At 64.2% G+C, this 20,490-nt stretch overlaps 7 protein-coding genes across 7 annotated transcripts; all 7 read right to left on the bottom strand.

Moving 5' to 3' along the window:
* Positions 1-293: 293 nt before the first annotated feature.
* Positions 294-2,468, bottom strand: LINJ_06_1080 (conserved hypothetical protein; the record flags this gene model as incomplete). The annotated part of the gene is made up of 1 exon (XM_001463150.1): positions 294-2,468. One exon carries the CDS (start codon positions 2,466-2,468, stop codon positions 294-296), a length of 2,175 nt encoding a protein of 724 aa, XP_001463187.1.
* A 452-nt stretch (positions 2,469-2,920) lies between these two features.
* On the bottom strand, positions 2,921-5,596 carry LINJ_06_1070 (putative kinesin; the record flags this gene model as incomplete). The annotated part of the gene is made up of 1 exon (XM_001463149.1): positions 2,921-5,596. One exon carries the CDS (start codon positions 5,594-5,596, stop codon positions 2,921-2,923), a length of 2,676 nt encoding a protein of 891 aa, XP_001463186.1.
* A 1,280-nt stretch (positions 5,597-6,876) lies between these two features.
* LINJ_06_1060 (conserved hypothetical protein) lies at positions 6,877-7,569 on the bottom strand (the record flags this gene model as incomplete). Its single annotated transcript, XM_001463148.1, has 1 exon — positions 6,877-7,569. One exon carries the CDS (start codon positions 7,567-7,569, stop codon positions 6,877-6,879), a length of 693 nt encoding a protein of 230 aa, XP_001463185.1.
* Positions 7,570-8,218: 649 nt separating this feature from the next.
* LINJ_06_1050 (conserved hypothetical protein) lies at positions 8,219-10,522 on the bottom strand (the record flags this gene model as incomplete). Its single annotated transcript, XM_001463147.1, has 1 exon — positions 8,219-10,522. The coding sequence occupies one exon, from the start codon at positions 10,520-10,522 to the stop codon at positions 8,219-8,221; it is 2,304 nt and encodes a 767-aa protein (XP_001463184.1).
* Positions 10,523-11,434: 912 nt separating this feature from the next.
* LINJ_06_1040 (conserved hypothetical protein) lies at positions 11,435-12,940 on the bottom strand (the record flags this gene model as incomplete). Its single annotated transcript, XM_001463146.1, has 1 exon — positions 11,435-12,940. The coding sequence occupies one exon, from the start codon at positions 12,938-12,940 to the stop codon at positions 11,435-11,437; it is 1,506 nt and encodes a 501-aa protein (XP_001463183.1).
* A 546-nt stretch (positions 12,941-13,486) lies between these two features.
* On the bottom strand, positions 13,487-13,954 carry LINJ_06_1030 (hypothetical protein, unknown function; the record flags this gene model as incomplete). The annotated part of the gene is made up of 1 exon (XM_001463145.1): positions 13,487-13,954. The coding sequence occupies one exon, from the start codon at positions 13,952-13,954 to the stop codon at positions 13,487-13,489; it is 468 nt and encodes a 155-aa protein (XP_001463182.1).
* Positions 13,955-14,862: 908 nt separating this feature from the next.
* On the bottom strand, positions 14,863-18,510 carry LINJ_06_1020 (conserved hypothetical protein; the record flags this gene model as incomplete). Its single annotated transcript, XM_001463144.1, has 1 exon — positions 14,863-18,510. The coding sequence occupies one exon, from the start codon at positions 18,508-18,510 to the stop codon at positions 14,863-14,865; it is 3,648 nt and encodes a 1,215-aa protein (XP_001463181.1).
* Between the last annotated feature and the right edge of the window lie 1,980 nt (positions 18,511-20,490).

Raw genomic sequence — 20,490 nt, 5'->3', positions numbered from 1 at the left:
CTCCCGCCCACGCGCCGCTCGCCGAGAGACTGGCACAAGTAAGCACACGCGCAGCCGCTCACCTTGCCTCTTCTCGTGTTGGGCTGTCTTTTGGATCTCTGCGGCATGTCTGACATCGCCAACGAGGGCAGCTGTCCAGCAAAATGAGTGGAGAGGCGGGCGCGCGGCGAAAAGGGAGCGAGACGGCACAGCAGCAACGGGCATGTGGGTGCAATGAGTGTCTTTACATCAGCTCTAGCGCAAGCACGGGTCGGCGGAGGTAGAGGAAGCAGAGGTGGGGAATGGGGAAGCGCTCACGGCTGTGCCAGGATGCGCCTCGCCTCTACCACCTCCTTCAGCTCCGTCGTCGTCAAGGGACGTTCCTCGACAAGGTCATCTAAGGTCAAACTGCCGCCGATGGCAAGCGCGGCGACGGTGGGCATCCTTGTCGTCACGTCCGTCGAGCGAGGCAGCGCTTGTTGCATCACGGTGGCCTCCACCGCATTTTTCTGTGTCTTCGGTAGCAAGTCGGGTCGACGAAGGATTGTGCGTGCTGCGTCGCGGGAGGGGGGCGACGCCCTCGCCCCCGTCGCTTGCGAAGATCGCTTCCGCTGTCGACGCGAGTACGCTATCAGGTACTCACTGGCGCGCTGCTCAACCATGGCGAGGCACTGCAGCAGGGTGGTCTGCTGTACCCCTTCCATCCCCGTGAGGGCGCGAAGCTCGTCCACGCTGCAGCCGAGTCCGCGAAACACTTGATTCACCTGCGCGACCACCTGCTCCAACACCGCCGCGCTCGTCTCCTGTTCCTCCTGCTGCTCAAAAACAAGGTCGCGCGTAGCACCCAAATCGTCGAGGAGGTCTGCCATGCGATTACAGCGCTCTTGCGTGCCGTCGGTCGACGCGCCAAGTGCGCCCGTGCCGCTGCTCTTCCCGGCTGCCACGGCGGTTGTGACCGCGGTAAGGTCCTCGAGCGTGTCAGCACCAGCGAGCGTTGCGAGCGCGGTGGGTGTGAACGGCTGCTGCGCCGACTTCGGGACGGTGGCTGGGCGAATACCGCCAACCCTACTGAGCTGCGCCACCAGCGCGGCCTTCTCCGTCTCGAGCGCCACCATGTTGCGCTCGATGGCGTTCATCTCGTCAAAGACCTTGTACCGCTCGTCGGCAGCTGCATCCATGAACCCGGCCACGTCCTCGATGGCGTCGCTCTGTACAATGGCGGAGAGCTTCCGGTAGTAGTCATCGAACATGCGGATCTGCTGCTGGTTGCCGTCGAGCGACGACTCGCTCTCTGGAGTCCGCAGCTCTGCACCGCCATCGTCGCCGACACGTTCGGCCTCACCGGCGGCCACGATGCCACACTCCCCATCAATGGCGCTGCTGCCTCGGCTTGCCGCGCTGGTGGTCGTGGTGTTCGCCTCCTCTTTGAGGCGGTGGCCAACGGTGCGACGACGTTGACGCTCCATGGCGGTCTTGGTGCATCTGTTCTCCTCCTCCAGCGCCTCCCGCTCTGTCCGGGTCTGCGCGATGAGTCGACGCAGCTCTTCCAGCTGCTCGCAGTTTGCAGCCTGCGTCTTGGCGTTCTCGTCTTGCACCCCCGTCAGCTCGTCGAAGGCAGCCTCGTACTGATGACTCTGCTCTGCCATGCGCGCCTGAACCTCCGTGAGCTCGGCAACGACTTGCTGGCGCTCCTCGCACAGGAGGTTGCACACCTCCATCAAGAACGCCATCTCGCGACGCTTCGCCAACAGCGCATCGTACCAGTGGCGGTACATCTTTTCGTTGCTCGTCTGGCTCACTAGCAGCGCGTCAATCTCGATGCGTGCTTGCTTCGCCTCCGTCGCAATACTGTTGAAGCGCTCCTGCTCACGTGCCACCTGCTCTTCTAAGCCGCGGAGCCGCTCGTGGATGAGCGTCCTATAGTTGTCAGCCGCCGCGACGCGCATCGAAGCCGACATCTCTGCCGCGAGGCTCCGTCCCTTCAGTTCCTTGCGAGCTTTCCGCACATCAGCAAGTCGGGTCCGCGCCTCCGCGAGCTGGCGCTCTGCCTGGGCGCACTCGCGTCGCCGCCTTTGAACTTCGGCCTTGGCATTCTGATACTTGATAGTGGTCGACCCAAGAAGCTTCGACTCTGCATGAGAAGCCGGCGCACCGCCGGTGAGCTGATAGCTGGTGTGGTCCTGAAGCGCACGCGCTTCAGCCAGCGACATGCACTCCTCCATGCGGATTGCCTCGAGCCGCTCGCGCAGCTTCACGTTGTCATGCTCGAGATTTGCGATCTCTTGCTCCTGCAGCACGCGGGTGCGCCTCGCCTCCTCTTCCATGTCACGCAGCCGCGTCTCTACCTCTGCAAGCCGACGGCGCACCTGCGTCTCTGGCATTGCCGCCACGGCAGCAGTACCGCCGCGCGAGACGGCGGTGCTGTTCGGGTCGCTGCGGGCCGTCAGAGGAGGGCGTGGGGCGTGGAACGGTGGCGCTGCCGTCGTCATTGCTCCTGGAATGTGCTCTCTCGCTCTCTTTTTGCTACGCTGTGCGCGTGCGTGCACGCGTGCGATGAATCTCGACAAGACGGAAAAGCCCAACGCGCCCGAGCGATGTGAGAGAGCGCGCGTGCGCGTGAGGAGAGGGAGAGAGACAGAGAGATAGACGGCGCATGCGCGTGCATGTGCGCGCGTGGGGAGGGTGGGAGGGGGCACACCGAGCAAGCACACGCAGACTCAAGTGTCTGCCGCCAGCATCGTATATGATGTCCGTGACGGGCTCGGACCAGTGCCAAGCGGATGGGCCCAGTGGCTTTGCCTGCATCAGCTTAACAGCTCACGGAGCCGGGGCTTGCACGTGCGCATCGGTATGTATTGCGTGCAGGTGATACAGGGTATGAGCAGCACGCGTGAGCGTGCGAGGGAGCTTGGCCGACACACAGAGGGACTGAAGGCCGCCTTTACGTCGTGAAGAGTTCCTTCATTTCTTGCAGCTCCAGACGCAGCAGCGCTGCCTCTCGCTGCTTACCATCCAGCTCTGCTTGAAGTACCTGGACCTGGTTGCGCAACTCCGCATTCGTTCCTTGGTAACGCAGCACCTCCTTCGCCAGCAGCAGCACCGCCGAGCTGTCTAGCTGAGCTGCATCAGCGCCGCCTCCCCGGCGATCCACCTGCCTTTCCCAGCTGCTGTGCTCTCCCTCAGAGAGCGCCCCCATCGTTTGCGGAGGAAAGGACGCGGCGAAGCGGCCGGAGCGGCGCGACAGAGCGTAGTTCAGAGGCGATGGTGCACCTTCCTGTCGCGCGTGGTCATCGCGGCTGCTCCCTGCGGTTGTCTCCGATACTTCTGCAGGTTCCAGCGCCACCCCACCTACGCTCGTGGCCGCGGATTTGCGGATGGACGACTGGAGAGACGTGGCTGCCACCGCCACCGCTCCCGCTCCTGCCCGCCCTCTTCCGTCATCACCGTCAACGTCACCTGCTTGCTCAGCTTCTGGATCGATGCCATGCAGGCCGAGAATGTAGCGGATGAACGACTGGGCAGGCTCTGCAGGAGTTGGAGCAGCAGCACCGCCAGGCGTCATGCCGTCCAGCGCGTGAGAAGCCTCTGTGCGCCCCCCCGCCCCTGGGTATGTCGGTGTCTCTGCACCTCCGCGGCCATCGTCGACCCGCACCCCGGCTTGGTGTGCCACTGCCAGCGGTAACTCCTCGAGTGGCACGTACTGAGTGCCGCCCGTGACACCATCCCTGACGTCCTGCGAGCGGTGCGGCGAATGGGCCGACAGCGGCGGTCGAGTAGCCGCGGCGGCAGCTACTGGGGCTGAGTGTTGCTGACGGTGGCCTTGAGAGTGCGAGGGTGCAAGCTGCAGTGAGACACCCATTCTGCCCGCGGCATCGCGATCACCAGCGAGCAGCAGGTGGCGCACGGCGTCCGTAAGGTCCTTGTCACCATGGTGCGAGTCCGTTTCTGTGCAAGTGGACTCAGGTAGGCCATCACCGCCACGGAAGAGCGGGTCGTGCGCCATGGCTGCTTTATCGCGTCCAGCGGTCGCTGCTGCTGTAGTGTTGGTGGTGGTAGTGGGGGGGGCACATACCTTCGCGAGCCGCCGCCGCAGCTTTCGGTTCTCGCACACGAGCTCCTGCATGGCACGTATTTGCTGGGTGAAGATGCCCTCGTCCTTGCGGAGCTCCCGCTCGCACAGCGCCAGCCGCTCCTTCGTTGTTGCGTGCGACGCGCACATGTTGGCAATCACCTCGGCTTGCTCGTCGTACTGCTGCTGGAGACTGGCGTAGGCAGACTGCAGCTCGAGCACCTTCAGCTGGGTCATCTTCGGCTCGTCTGCCTCCTCGCTGTCCCTGCAAGCCCTCGTAGCTGCGGTGGCCGTGTATGAACCCTCGCGCAGCGACAGTGGCGAGACCGCGGCGGCGGCGGAGGGGCTTCCACGACGACACAGCGGCGACTGTGCGCGTCGAAGTCGCTCGTACTGCTGCAGCGGCTCGTTCAGAATGCGCAGCGCGAGGGAGCAGTACTGCAGCGTCCGCAGCGTCTCATCGCGGTTGTACGTGTCGGGTGCAACGCAGGCGATGAGCACCGTGGCGCTGTTGCCGCCGAGGGTGTCCTGCAACAGACGCGTCAGGCGACTGCTGCGGTAGGGAACGTGCTGCGCCCGTTGATGCCCTGCCCCACCACCCCGGCCCGCCTCCTTGCCGTTGGCAGCTCTATGGATGCGACTCAGCGCACGCATGACGTTGCCCAGCGCCAGCAGTCCAGTGTTGATGGCGATACTCTCCTGGAAGCGCACGCCCACGTTTCCCGTCTTCTTCTCTCTCTCTGAGCCGGCCAAGTCGACAACGTCGAGCCGGCACGCGTAGCGAGCGTGAAAGAGGGTGAGGATGGCGTGACTCCGGCTCGAGTGCGCGTGTACGTTTGTAGACCCGGTTGCGCGTCGAGTGCCACCGCGAGCGATCAGCTCCGCCGCCTGCGCGAGCGTGAAGATGGGGACGATGGTGGCGCCTACAAGAACACAGCCTGCCGTCGGCGATGCTGCGGCGTCACGTTCGTCTATGGGAGAAAGTTGCCGGTCCGCGCGCTCCGAAGACGGGCTGGTCGCCCGCGCCCCCGGTGCCGTCGTCGTCACGAGGCGGATCTTGCTGGGCTCTTCACCGTCGCTGCGCAACGCGGCGGCGGCCGGGCCTTCCAGCAGGTCGCGGATCGTTTCACCGTACACCTCAACGTACTGCAGGTACAGCAGTGGTGCTTTTGCCGTGAGCGAGGTCGACGTCTCTGCGCTGGGTGCCCCTGCCGCGCCGCTGCGCAGACCCTTGTCTGCCATGATGTCCGTCAGCAACAGAGGCAGGAGGGACTGCACCGTAAAGGTTTTGCCCGTCCCTGTCTGGCCGTACGCGAGGACGCTGGTGTTGAATCCCCGAAGAAAGCGGCTGATCAGCGGCGCTATGGACTCGGCGTAGATGACCTCCGTGGCGTCCTCCATCATGTACACTCGATCCGCCTTGAAGACGCGGTTGTTGCCCACGCTGACGTGCGTCGGGTCGAGCACGAGCGTGTTCAGCTCTGCATCGGGTGGGTCAGAGGCGATGAAGGGGCGGATACGCACAACAACATGAACGCGCTCCGACATGGCTTCGGTGACCCGCCTAAAGACGCCGTCGTGCGGAGGTGAGGGAGCTGGAAGGCCACTGCCACGTTTCGTTCGCCGCAGGCCTGCCAATCTTAATCTCTATGAAGCAGCACACCTCTGACGAGCAGCGCACGCACACCCGCGCACGTGTGAATGTGTCGTCTGATGGATGCTCTTGCTGTGCTTGCGGGCACGGCCGTGTCGGTGTGTGCCGAGGTGCGCCGCGGAGACGTACGGAGATGCGCGACAAGCCAAACACGTTCTTTGCACGTCTTGTCTAGGCTCTTCACAAAAGCCCCTCCCCCGTCTCGTGCATGGATGGCTGTCGCCGCGGTGGTGGTGGTGGAGCAACGAAGGCAGGATGAGGAAGAGGGCTAGTGGAGACCAGCAGGAAGAGGGGGCATGACAAGACGCGCACACGTGGGTGGGTGGGGTGGCGAGATGGGGTAGCCAACGAGAACAGCGCTTCATCGAGCAGTCCCTCGGAGCGGGAGAACGCATGAGCACCACTGTTTGCCGGACAGCATGCATCCCCACATCGTGCAGCCATAAGAGACTTCCAAGTATTCCAGTGACCCCTGTTCCATCGCGCGTGTGCACACACAGTCACAGACATCTGCCGCAGCTGAAGCGACGGGCAGGTCATCCACACGACGGTGCCACGTCTCCCATTAGAGTTCGTGTGAGTGTTCTTGTTGCGGGGCTTGTTACGCGCATCTTACGTGCAGCAATCCCCCCCCCCTCTGCCACGCGCCCACATGCGCAGGCGTTGATGAAGGAATCGAGGAGCAAAGGGGTGGCGCGGCTCTCCCGCTTATGCATGAGACACACACACACACACAACACGCGCAGAGACAGAGTGGTGGGGGTGGTGCTCGTGGCACGCGCTCAAGAGACTCACAAACCTCTCGCCACAAGCGCTCTCTACTGCCTCTGCTCAGAGAAGATGGATGGGTATGTGTGTGTTTGTGTGTGTATGTGTGGTGAGTGGGTGGAAGAGAGGAAGGCGGGCGCGCCACGGGGCATCCGCACCGCTGCCGCGGCAGCTCGACGCCACCTCGCCTTTCCATTCCGAGTGCTTTAAACGACTCAGTGTCGTCGTGTTCGCCACGACCGCCAACACGCAGCGGCATCGCACGGGGAGAGTGTGGAGAGAGAAGGCTAGATGAAGGCAAAGAGCGCGCGCGCACGCCCACAGCAGTCCGCCCCTTCGCAACGCATGATGTCTCACAGCCACGCCATCGGGCTCGCCACCACCACCACCATCGCCACCGCCATCATTAGGCAAGGAACGGCGTATCCGTGCATTTTGGAGGCCGCGGATGCGGCTTTGTTACGGTGATGAGCTGCGCCGGTGTCATGTCGCCCGCCGTCGGCTTCGGCTCGTCCTTGGAGCTGCGTGCCATAAGCCGAAGCAGCAGTGGCGATTTGAGCGTGGAGGCGGAGGACGTGCTCTGGCTGCAATTCCGACCCGCTCCGTCGTTATCGTCGTCGCTGTCCGCGTCGCGCCGACGCTTCATCGCCGCGCTGCCGAGAATCTCCAGCCGTTTCGCCTCCGTTTCGGCGCTGTCGCCACCGTGGATGAGCTCCGTCTTCAGGGCGTTGCGTCTGGCGTACATCTTGTAGTGGCGGCTCATGCCGATCTTCTTCGCCTCCCCGTTGGTCGTCGGCGAGGACGACCGCGACGCCTCACCGTCGTCGTCTGAGTCGCTGATGGCGGCGGTAGTGGACGCCTTGATGCGTGTGAGGACGTCGGCGAAGCCGAGTGACTGCGTCGTCCACGTCTCCTGCACCCCAGCCTGATAGCCGAGCCCCATCACGCCATCCTTGCGGGTTACCTTGATGTGATCGACGACGCCATCCTGCCCCCTGCCGAGGCCGGCGCCCTCTGTCCACCCCGACTTCTTCAGCAGCGCTTTTCCGAAGTTCTTCTCGGAGTTTGACCAGCGAGTGCCATTCGGATCGGTGCTCATGGCGACGACAGCGCTGGCGTGTGTGCGTATGTGTGTGCGTGTGTGCCAGCCCTCGAGGTGAAGCAGCAGGCAGTGTGTGCGCTAACGGAGCACGCCGGCAAGCGAGTGTGCGTGAGCATGTGCGTCACGGTGGGAGGGGGGGAGGGTGAAAGAAAGGGACGGAAGGAAGGAAGGGGAGGTGAGGGTGTTGCGTTGCGTCCGACGAACAACATCAACCGCGTTTCTTGAGGCGTGCGTCACGGTGGAGAAGGCGGTGCGAACACGGCGGTGAGTACAAGCGCCCCCCCCCCCCGAGGGATAGGAGCAGCCGCCTCCCTCACACCGCCCCGCCGGACGACGTAGATCGGCATTTCGTTGTGGCGAGGATGAAGAAGCGCATGCCGTTCTCCTCACTGCCAGCACTGCCACAGCAGCAGTATTGCCTTGTCCGTGATTTGCCTCTCGTTTGCTTCGCATGTGATGCGGCTCCGGCACGCGAGCGCCGCGTGCGAGTGGGGTTTGTCGATGTCGGCTCATGTGAGCCGGCGAGCCAGCACGTGCGCAAGGGCTGGCCCGCGCGCACATCCGCGGTGAAGGGGACGAGGGAGGAGGTGGATCCCGGATGCTGCCACCACGACGAGTAGCATGGCCACCACCCTCGTTCGGTACTTCAAGACCCGGTAGGAAGCCGGCGTACGGTGCGTTGCTGCTCGCCGAGCGCACTCTGCACAAGATCATCCTCGGTCGAGACGAACAGGTGCCGCGGCGGCGGGTCGAGCAGCTTCAACTCCTGCAGCGACTCCTTCACCGAGGCCGGACACTTCACAAGAAACCCATGTATAATCTCGTTCACCAGCTGCAGGAACGTGCGAGCGCGGTAGTGGTCACCGGCCGCCGCGCATGTGCGGAACAGCAGCGCGATGGTGTGCATGTCGATCGGCTCATTGCTGTAGAGCACGCATAAATCCACCAAGCTGAAGACACGGCAGTCGCCGCGGCGGCTGAACACCTCCAGGACCGGCCGTATGAGGTCGTTCGTGATCTTGACGCCGTGGTACTTGTGCGCGACAAGGATGTTGTACGCCTCGTTCGACCACTCCTCCTTGTGCGCCGCGCAGAAGGCCGTGATGACGTCGGTGTGGGCACGCTGCAAGATCGCCTGCGTTGCCGCGTCGAGTCGCAGTTGCTCGCCATCACCTTCGTCTTCCTCGCCGCCGCCGCCGTCGGCGGGTGTGCTTGCCGACGCAGCAGCCGCAGCACCTCCACCGGCAGCATGATGAGCGCCGTCGTGCCTCGAAAAGCGTGGCCGCATCTCCACCAAGCTTCGAAGCGACGTCAGCAAGTCGTCGTAGATGGCAGCCCTACCCTCTTCGTCCACCGTGTCGCTGTCCAGCTCCAACAGCCGCACCTTGCCTGCGATTAGCTCGCCTTCGATGGCCATGGACGCCGGCACCCGATCCACCACCTCCAACGCGCGGCGCAGGTACGCGTCCGGGGCCGCCTCCTCGATGCGCAGTGCACGCAGCAGCGCGGCTGTGTGTATTTCTTTCAGCTGCGCCACCTCCTCGTCGGTCAGGTGCAGCGGGTTGTCGGCATGCGTGTTCCGTTGGAAGAGCACATCGATGTGGTCGTACAGCGCCTGTATGTGAGCGTTCATAGGCGCGGTGGCGACGAGGTCCGTTGGGGCGACAGTGGACCGCAGCCCCTGCACGTGCGGCGACGGCGACGAGGCAACGCTCCCTGGCGCCGCAGACAATGCAGCGGTGGTGGCTGGCGTGTAATGTTGACTGATGGACCACATGCAGGCGCGGGTGAGAGTTAGCAGGTACCGCTGCTGCGCCCAGTACATCTTATCGGTGAAGGTGGCCGGCGCGTCCGCCTGGTACGCCTCTACAACAGCGGCAAAACGCTCGCTCAGATAGTAGAGGACGACGCGAGCCCCACGCGCAGCACCGGCCATGACGTTCTGTGCAAGGTCGTTGGCCATGTTCTGAAGAAAGCGCGTCGGCCTCGACGACCGTGGCGGTGATGATCGACCGTGCCCGCTCGGCTCGTCGTCTCTCCCCGTCGCCCCGGCAGCAGCACGGCGCTCATCTTTCATCGCGAGCGGCCCACGGCCGGTCGCCGTGGCCGTGCACAAGTCCAGCACGTGGAGCAGCTCCATGTAGTCCAGCAACGCCGGCAGCAGTAGCTCCAGCTGCAAGGAGTCTGCGTTCGCGGCCAACGCCTCCGTCACGGCGTCCGACACGTCTTTGACTACCTGCAACAGCTCCGAGGTAAGCTGCGTGTGCGGCTGCACGCCCAGCTGGCCCTCCACGAACCGAGTAAAGCCGCGCACAAACAACGCGATCGCTCTGCCGTCGCCGAACGGCACACGCGCGCTGAGTGGCACGACGCCGCCGCTCAGCAAGAGTGTCTCGCGCGAGGGGTACAGGCTGTACGGCACTGCGTGCTCCCCGCCTCGCCTGGCACCACCGCCGCCTCGACGCGATGCGCCATCGTCTCCGATGCCGCCGTCCGCGCCAGTGAGCACAGGGTCGCTGGACGAGGAGAGATTGGCTAGGCTGCTGCCGCGTGGGTGCCCGTCTCTGCGGTACGAGGCGTCGGGCCGGCCCGGGTAGTGCAGCACCGACCTCTGTTCGATGCCGCTGTAGGGCAACAGTTGCTTCGCGAGGCGAGCCCACGCGTGCACGTCGGTGGGATACTGCTGCTTGAGCAGAAGACACCGCAGGATGCTGAACAGCGTGTCGGTCTCGCGAAGGGCGTTCGCGTGAGCGGCAGCGTCTTCCAACTCACGCCACAGCTGCGCAGGTGTCTTGCGGGTGGGCCCTTGCCCATCATTCTGCCTCGTGTGCAGGACCGCGTCAGTGGCCGACGGCACGGCCATCGACTCCTCGGCGAGGTCTGTAAGCCAGGAGCTTAGTGTCTGCATGGCCGCCGCGCTGCAACGCCGCATCGGTGCGTAGCGCAACATCGTGGAGGGCGGAGGGCAAGCGAAGTGTCTGATGTCCAATCAAGCTCGTGAATGGTAACACGCGTCTGCGGCTGTACGGTATGTATCAGGGCAAGGAAGGAGAAGCGCCAACAGCAGCCGCATCCACGTGGGTTGCACCGTATCGCCCGTCGCAACGGTCAGACACGACACGGCACGAATTACGGCGCGCTGGGGCAGGTTCGATAAGAGGCGGTTGCTCAGCGCCCTTCTCGTTCAAGACGGGGTCTCTGCCCCATCCCGCACACCGCCGCGAAGACACGTGAGGGCGCCGATGATGAAGCGGTGGTGGGGTGGCGGGAGGGCGAAGGAAAAGGCAAAAGAGAGAGAGGGCAGGCAAGCAGGAAGGCAACGATGAACGAAGAAGCAGCCAAGGCAGCAGCACGCGTGCGCATGCACGCGTATGGACCATGTGAGCGCGATCAAATACCGAGCGGTACCTCTCCTACCGCGGAAAGGTGGAAAGAGAGGGGCGCATCTCCCGCCCCTTTGCGGGAGCCGGCGCGTGCGTGCGTGTCTCTCGCTTGCCGCATGCCCGTGCGCGACACAGCAGGCGTCATCCTGCGCACCTCTTCCCCGCTGGCATCCCAAGCGCTCGTAGTCGTCATTTTCCGTTGGGTGTCCGCGCACGTCACTCCTTTGGCGCCCTCTGCAGGTGCTTACCCCATCGCGCTCCCCTCCGGTGCAGCGTTGCGCTTGCGTGGATAGGTATAAGGAAGGAGGCGGTGCCGTCGGGGGGAGGGGCCAACGCCCGCGCAAACACATCATTGCTGCACCCACTACGGGGGCAAGCTTGGTCGATTAGTCCTGTGAAGACATCCCCACCATAGCGCCTTGTGCGAAACGGCATGCAGCGGCACGCACATGCGGTGCTGACTGTCCTCTTTCGCACCATCATTCGCGGCGGATGCAGCGGGAGCAGTAACACTCGAAGTGCCGCTGCGCACAGAGCGCCTTGCGTTCCTCGTAGTCGAGCCTCGTCGTGAGGGCGGCGTTGTAGTCAATAAACAGCTGCTCGCCGTCGCGGATCGGCCGAAGCGCGACGAGGTGCTTCTCCATGGCACTCTTGTGCCTTCTTGATCCGTGTGCGCCCGCCACCGGCGAGTTGGCCGCGCTCACCAAGGCGCAGTTCGGGTCACAGCTGTGGTTCAGCATGCTCAGCACCGAGTAGACCGCGATGCCGCTCCCTGCGAAGAACTCGTTCATGTGCAGCAGTGCGAAGAGCGACAGCACCTCCTCCATGTACAGGTTCGGCTGGCGTAGCGCCGCGCTCAGGGCGACTGCGAGAGCGCCAATCTCGCTGAGGGCTGTTGCTGGCTCGTAGTCAGCGATGCCGCGCAGACACGAGATCCCCGGCAGACTCAGTGGGTGGACCTGCTGCACGGTTGCCATGGCGCATATCTTTGCTACTGTCAGGCACGACAGTGCTGCGCGCGCCTCGGAGCCGGAGTTAACGACACCTGCCTCATCGGACGCCGCTGATGCGGCTCCAGCGCCGCCGCGGTGTAGCAGCTCGCGCATGCCTTCCGTCCACTGTGCTAGCTCGGGGTTTCTGGAGGCGCAGCTGCAGACATGGTACTGCTCCCACGCCGCATCTCTACAGTCCTCGGAGCAGTAGGTTTCATGCTGGCAGTGCGGGCATGCCACGCCAGACGCGAGGGGGTCGCTGGCGCCTGTGTCGGTGATGCTGCTGCCGCGGCGGGCGGACAGCGGCGCGAGGCAGTGCGCGCACTTCGTGTCATCGCAGCGCTGCACGAGGAGCGGCGACTCGCACAGGATGCTGCTCCGTGGCTGGATGTGCCGCGTCGCATAAAGTCCCCGCCCGTAGGTCGACTGCACCGGCTCCAGCAGCTCTGCCAGCGGCGGCGTCGCACTGCGTAGACAGGAGCGCCGCACCGCTTGGTTGATGGAGTCCGGCGGTTCACTATTGTGCACGTAGAGAGACTCACCCTTGAGACCACCTGTATGCGCTCCCGTATCGCGTGCATCCGCCTCCCTCTTAGCCTCATCGGCCTGCAGCGCCAGCACGGCATCAGCGGAAGGGAGTTGCGTGAGGCTTGCAGACGCCGTTGTCGACAAGGAGGGCGGGTTGGCTGCCCTCGTCACCAAGGTGCACTGCACGAGCTCCGTTACACTGGCCACACCCTTACGCTGACAGCTCTCCTGCAGTGCCTGTGCGCACTTGGATACAAAGGTATCTTGGCTGGTGTAGCGGCCCGACACCTCACCGAGGACGAGCCCCAGCGTGTCTTGCGGGTGCCGGTTCAGTAGCCGAATGCAGTAGTCCGCCGCGAGGGCGTAGTTACGCTTCACTGTCCAGTGCCATGCGCGCTGGCGGAGGTATGTGTCGAGCTCCTGGCCGGCATACCAGGCGGCGCGAGCGGCGCGCAGCCGGGGCATTATGACAGCAGCGAAGACGCGGAGCTGATGCGAGGTAAACACGGGAGGGGAGAGGGAGAGAGCGGGGGGGGGGGGGGGGCAGAGCTCTCTTCAGCAGCGGCCTTCACACTCGTTACTTGAATCGCTTCGATGGCGATGCGCGCGCCCACGTGATGGAGGCTGCGCAGGCAGCGAGCGGTGTTAAGCGACAGGGGAGAGAGGGAGGAAGGGCGAGAGCAGCAGTGCGAGGGACGAAAGACAAGAAGCAGGACGGCGCTGCCGCAGCCGTGCAGTGTCGCCCCACCGCCACCTCTTCTCACCCACGCCGGTGCGTGTCATGGCGTGGGTGGGAAGTCAAACCGAGGAGAGATGTTGTGTGACACGCACCCACGATGATGAGCGGGTCGGCTTCCGACCTCAGCTCCCTCCCCCTCCTCCTTTGTTTCCTTGTGGTTCAACGAAGAAGAAACGCGGGCGTGCGTGCACACTCACGACTTTGCACACGTCCTCGGGGTTCACGGCCAGCTCAGCAACACGCTCTCTCTCTCTCCTCTATCTCGCACGGAGTCACGGCTGCTCCGTCTCGAGGCTTCGCACATATAAAATGGCGTGTAGGGCGGCGGAGATGGTGGAAAGGATGCTTATCAAGAACAAGCAGCACGCCAGGAAGGCTGGCAGCACGGGTGAGACACGCGCCACTGTCCGCGGCGGCCGTGACAAAGGCGAGGGCGCGGCATACGCCTCGGCAGCTCGGGCATCATCGCGCTGAGCGCTAGCCTCTCGCACCGCAGCCGCGGCGCCGCCGTCACCGAATCGTCGACGCAAGGAGTCCGTGAAGTGCTGCCTCCGTGCCTGAAGCTCGTTCAGGTACAGGGCGGCGATGTAGCGGGAGCGCAGCCACATGACGACGCCGCTGAAGAACGTTGCTGCGGCAAGGAAAAGCGAGTGCGCCGCCCCATCCTTTACACCGGCGCACACGCACAGAGCAATGGATGCCAGTGGCGCAGCAACGGCGAGGACGGTGGTGTAGTGCATCTCTGCCGCTCGTCAGCCGATGCACGCAGGCGCCACGCTCGTGAGCGGCACACGGAGAGCTGGAGTAGAGAGAATGAGGCGCCGTGGGGGACGGAGGACAGAGAAGGGATGGGCTGAAGAGACTGTCAAGCAGCCAGTAGAAGAGACCCGCACCGCCGGCACCGCAGCGGCAGGGCTGGAGCTCAGCGGAGGAGGATGGTCGCCGCCGATTCGAGCGGGAGGGGGGAAGGAGGTGGTGCAACACAAGGAAGAAGAGGAAGAGCGGAGCGATGCCACGCCACCTGGCTCCATCGCCACTGACTCGGCATTTTGCCGCTGCGCAGCTTCGCGGCCCCCCCCCACCATCCCACCCCATCCCACCCCACACCTCTTACACGAGGAGGCGGCGGCGGCAAGGGAGGTGGGCAAAAGAGGGGGGGGCAATCTGATGTCCGCTGTCGTGGAGCGGCTTGGGTAAGGTGATAGCGGGCCACTGAAGTCGGAAGGAGGGAGAGCAAAAATGAGCCCGAGAGGTGCTGGTGCTTGCCACCAGCCCTCTACGCACGATATCAGCCCGCTGTCGTTCACTACGCGATGCCGCTGCTACTGTACACTCACACATACACGCCGTAGATGCGACCACTTCTCTTTCTGGCACCCCCTATATACACCCGAGACATGGAAACAGCCGAGCACGCGAACGACGCGCCGTGAAGTAGCGGGCCGCACAAGAAGTCGAAGGCGAGGAATGGGACAAAGAACTCCGCCTCTAAAGATGTTACACAGCAAAATGATGAGTGGGCAGGCGCGTGTGTGTGTGTGTGCGCGGGGGGAGGAGGGAGGGAGGAAGAGACGCGAGCCATGTTGATGGCCGGCTCACTTCCATGCACACACACACACACACACACACACCTGCCCACGTTTCATGTCTAGATAAGCTGCCGATTGTTCGCGGGCGGCACGGGCTTCCGTCGCAGGTAGCAGGCGCGCGCGATCAGGAAGATCCAGTCGGCGTTGACGACCACCTCCTCGCAGGTCGTCTGCACACTGATCATGTCCTCGGGCTGCAGGAGATCGTACGCGACGACCAGTGTCTTGATGGCGCTCAGCACGGTGGCGCAGTGGTGCACCGGAATGCAGTCCAGCGCCTCCATGCTGAGCGGCCACCGCGTAGCCTTGCCGCCCATGCGCGCCGCCGCCGCCGATGCTGCATTGGCCGAAGTGCCACGCACCGTAGTCACGATGAGCCGCTTCACCTCCCCAAAGGCTTCAAGCAGAATGCCAACCGCCGATGTGCCGGCGCGCCGGCGATCCTTGACCTGCCGAAAGAGTGCCAGATCGGTGTAGAGGTTAACGACGTTGCCCTTCAGTTGGCCCATGACGTGATGCACGGCCTCCTCCGTCGGCATGTGCGACAGCACAATGGGCGACAGGCGCTGCTGGTCCACCATCGACCGGTACCACGCGGCATTCGATGCCATGTGGCCGCGGCTCAGGGCCGACAGCACCACTTGCTGTTGCTGCTGTTGCTGGGCAAGCGGAAGGCCCTCACTGGTGGTCGACAGCGAGAGATCCGTGTCAGTGCCAGCAAATCGTGCCACCGATGAGCGCCGCGACGCGTCTGCCGGCGCCACAGCAGCGGAGGCACCTGTTGCCGCTCCACTTGAGGTCGTTAAGCTGCTGCCGCACGAACCGGCGTGCGCCGCGCCGTTGCTGCCAACGATGGTTCGCTGCAGCTGACGCGCACGCAGTTCAGAGCAGGTGTGCTCGGCAGAGGCCAGCTGCTCTTTGATCTGCGCCAAGCGCGCCTCCTCCGCCGATTGCCGCTCGAGGACGAGGTCCAGCTGCCGCTGCAGCTGGAGCTTTTCAAAGATGTCGCCGTGCTCGGCCTCAGCGCGGCGCAGCTCCACCTCGAGCATCTTCAGCTGCTGTGTGTTTTCGTCCACATGCCGCGCATGCACGCGCTGACGCCAGCGGAGAAAGAAGCGCTGACGGGCCTCGTGGAGAAGCTGCTGTTCACGTAGGGCCGCTACCGCCGCGAGCGACGCCTGCCGAGCGCGCCACCTTGTCCAGCGCCGCCACACCTGAAGAGCCTGGCGTCCTCGGCGCTGCTGCTGCTGCTGGGCGTAGTGCGCAGCAAAGCGAGACAGCGCCGAAGTCTCCGGCACCGGCAGCCCGTCTCGAGGCGCTCCTTCCGCTGCAGCGGTGGGCACCTGTCGCGGGAGCGTTTTCTGCGTGTCGTGGTGTGCCACCCACTGGCGCAGCACCCGCTGTAGCACCTGTCGCTGCGCCTTGTTGGCGAGAAGCGCCAGCTGCTCGGCTGAGATGCGGTCGCGCTGCCGTCGCGTGGTCGCCGCTGCCGCTGCACGCCAGCGGTGGAAGCATGAGCCCATTATCGCGGCGTTCACCATGCGCGCGAGCACCTGCGCGCTTTTCGCCGCTTTCCGACGCACCTGACGATGGACGAGGTACGACTGCCACCGCAGGAAGTAGCCCTGCAGCTGCTGCTGCTCTGTGGCGCGGGAGAGGGCCATGGAGAGCACGTAGACGCGCATGTGTCGCTGCTGGGCGTCGTAGAAGGACCCCCACTTGTTAAAGAAGCGTCGAGCCAGCTGCAGGCGTGACTTCTTCTCGAGCGTGTCGGCGATCGCCGCGACTCGCCTACGCCGCGTACCGAAGAAGAGAACGGAGCGCTTCCACATGTCGTAGTGGCGCAGCAGCACCCGCTGCTCGCTCAGCTGTTCCAGGATGCACACGTACTTCTGCTTTCGCTCCAGTTCTTTCTGCTTCAGTAGGTTGACCCGCTCCCGCCACGCCGCAGCGTCCACAGTGTCCTGCTCCACCACCTGCGCCAGCGTCGAAATGGAGTGCGCCAGGTCGATCTCTAAGGTGTTCCTGTGCCCATACCAGACCTTGTTTACGCCGTTGCTGGACAAAGCAAGCCACTGCATCGTCTGCACCACGCTCAGTGAGAGAAGAGCGCGCACGCCGCCGTTGCCGGCCGACAGCGATGCTGCGAGCGCGTTCTCCACCACCTCCTCCACGCCGTAGTCGTCATCTGGGTTGGCACTCCAGCGCTCCACGAGGCCGTCCGCGTACGCTACCCAGACGCTGCGCGTCTGCTCCTCCGCCAGGAGGCACCGCACACACGGTCTGACGGGGATGCGCTTCAGCATCCTCACGCTGCCGTCCATGTGAGGCCCAAACCGTGCGTGGCCGGCATCGCGAGCCGCCCTCAGGAAGGGGTTCGATGGCGCGGACCCGCCCCCGTCGCCGCCGTCGAGACGCTGCGCACCGCGCGCGCCGGCGGCGCCACCGCAGTGCCACGCGCACACGGTGTTGTCCTCCGCGGCAGTAAAGAGCACATCACGCACGACCGCCATGTCGTTCACTCGCCCGTGGTGGCCACGCACTGACTGCGGCGCGGTCTGCTCCTGCGGCCGGCTCGCGATACGGACGTTATAGATAACACCCGACTCGAACCCGCAGCACACGCGCGTGGCGGGTGAAATGGAAGCCATAGCACACAGCGCCCCCGCGCCTTCGCGGACGGCGTCCAGCAGCACCGTCACCCGTGTTACCGCCTCGAAGCCACCTTGCTCTGTATCCCACAGAATCAAGAGGCCGTCCGTGGAGGCGGACACCGTCTGGCCGTTGAAAAGCGCGACGATGGACACGATGCGGTCGGTGTGCAGCCGACCGAAAGTGACGAGCTTGAGAAGAAGCGCGTCGTAGACGGCGACGGTGCCATTGGTATAACCGACCCACATGTGCGTGGCGGTGGCGCATAGGGCGGTGGCGCGAAGGTCGCCCTCAGGCACGCGCGCCCACGCGGAGGCAAGGCTGGACGCCGAGAGGCTGTTAGACGCCGTGCGATGGTGATGGGCTGTGGCGCTGGTGGATGATAGCGTTGAGAGCCGCCGCCCTCCTCCCGTGGGAACGAGTCCACGACTGCGAGGAGTGAGTGCCGTGGAGCCCCAGTGAGAGCCAAGCAACCCGCCCGTGGCACCCTTGGCGCTGCCGTTGGTGCCCTTGGCGCTCGGCGCACTCAGCGGCAGCTCCGACAGCTCCGCCCGCCGCGCCACCACCTCCTCGTGGAGTGGGAGAAGCGAGGTAACAAACTGGCCCGTGACGCAGCTGTAGAGGTCCATGGCGCCGGTTGCGGTGTTGGCGCACCACAGTGTTGCTGTGCGATGCGCCACCGCGATGTGCTCATACTGGCCGTGGAAGCTGAAGGTCGTCTCGCATGTGTTCGGCTCAAGGCGCCTCCCGTCCTGCGCGAAGTGCGAGAGTGAGCCGCCCGTTACGGACGGTGACGCTGTGCTGCTGGTAGCGTGGCCGGCGTTGGGGTACGCCGCAACACTCCCCTTGTGCACCGCCGCCGCATCATCGGCGATGCCTGGACGAATTCCCTTCTTCACGGACGGTGACACGCTGCGGCCCCTCTCGCGGAGCACTGCCGGGGATTTGGCAGGCGAGGCGCCGCGCGAGAGCGACGTGCGAGAAGGCGAGATGGAAGCACCGGCGTTGGGCCGCTTCGGGCGGCGCGACGGAGTCACCGACACGGAGCTGCGCATTCCGCCTGCGTGCACCCGGGTGGAGCTGTGAAAACGGAGGAGAAGCACGACGACAGATGGAGGAGGGGCCGAGACAGTGGAAGGGGGTTCGGGCAGAGCGCACACAGTCCTTGAAGACACACACGCACACACACACACACAGCGAGAGAGAGAGAGATGCAGGAAAGACAGTTGTGCCCGACAACGGCACGTGCGGTCACGTGTGCGAGCACGGCAGCGGCAGATCACGGAGAGATTCTAAGGGAGGTAGAACGAAGAAAGAGAAAGCAAGTGAAGCTACGCACCGGTCGATGCTCGCGTGCGTCGGTAAGCGGAGATCGGCGCACCTTTCTGTTCGCGTTGCAGGCATCAGCCGAAGAGGGAAAGGGGAGGAAGCGGGGGTGGGAAGAAAAGGAGGTTTGTGTACGACGAGGAACTGGCATTCACCAAGAGCAGCTGCCGCGTGCCTTCTTGGTCGGAGCGAGAGAGGAGGAGGTCGGAGAGCGGCAGTGCGCGCCGGCGCGGATGGAAACGGTAGCTCTCTCCTTGGCGTCTTGCGGTCTCTCTGAAGAAGTGGGCACCCACCGCTCGCCATCCACACACGACACTCGTGGAGGCGGCCTTGCAGAACTGCGGTGCAAGTGCTCCACCTTGCGGCTGTTGCTGTCGGGGCTGAGGTGATAAGGAGTTCGATAGAGACAGACAAAAGGTGTGAGGGAGCGCGGCGAAGAGAGGGGGGGACGGAGGAGGAGGGAGGTGACGGCACGCGGGGTGGCGTGTGGTGGAGAAGCGAGCGCACCCCCGCCACTTCGGCCCTCCCCCTCCCTCTCTCGCGTTTCCCACGGTCTGCTGGATGCTTGCGCGCCAGCCATCGCGATCTTTTCCTTTCCAACTGTACGCCGCTCGGTAAAGCGACACACGCACGCACGCACACGCGGAAGCTCACCCATTCCACGCAGCGTCTGTTACGATGTTCACATCAGCCCATCATGCGACCAAGAGAGTTCCGTCAACTCGTACACCGATAGACGCACGCACACGCTACGATTATCGCTTACTGCAACGCGTCGCCGCTGTCTCGCTCCTCTCCTCTTCGGGACTGCGCACAGGCGCGCCATGGCTCACACGCGAGCATCACGAGGAGGCGCGTGCAGCTATAGATCATCCGCCCATCAATCTTTCCTTGCTCTGTGTGATCCACCACGCGCCGTCCCCTGCCCAAGGACCGCCGCCACCGCCACCACCTCTCCTCTCCTCTCCTTGCTGATCCGCTTCCTCTCCGACTGGCTTGATTCCTGCCCAGCCGCTCACAGACGTGTCCTCTGTATGTCTGTCGTGTTCGCTGTCAGCCGTTCCCCCCACCACCACCACTTCTTCCCCACGTGTCTTCCCGACGGCACTGGCCGTACCCTCTCTGGCAGGCACGCAAGAAGACGTGATGTGCACAAGCACGCACGCAACACAGTCACCACACAGGAAAGCCGTTTCACAGGCAGGCGTCACAATGGTAAGAGCGCGCGATGGCAGGGGCGAGGCGCGAGGCACGAAGGAATGGGCCTGCGAGGAGAAGAGAGGACTGGGGAGAGAGTCCACGGGGCATGGCAACGTCCATGCTGACTTTCGCGACAACCGTCACCGAGTCCACCAGAAACGCGCCATGCCCACTCACGCATCAGTAGAGGAGGAGGTGGAAGGGGGAAGAAGGTGACGATGCATGATGCATGAGCTGCTTCGCAGCGACAACGACAACGAAAACGACAACGACACACACACACAGTCACAGATGGAAAAAGGGAGAGTATATATACGAAACCGACGAGAAGGGAGAAGAGAAGGGTGCACGCCCGCACGTGTGCGGCACAGACAGGTACTCGTTTTTAGGGGAGTAGTCGCCATCAAGCGGTCCGTCAAGGAAGCGAAGGGAAGCGAGGAGGTCCCTGCCGCCTGCTAGGCAGCCCCGAAGAAGAGGAGGAGCCGGACAACGTTCTTCGTCGTCGCGTG

Source organism: Leishmania infantum, chromosome 6, assembly GCF_000002875.2.
Source record: "Leishmania infantum JPCM5 genome chromosome 6".
Lineage (NCBI taxonomy): Eukaryota > Euglenozoa > Kinetoplastea > Trypanosomatida > Trypanosomatidae > Leishmania > Leishmania infantum.
This window is presented reverse-complemented; position numbering and strand designations above follow the sequence as displayed.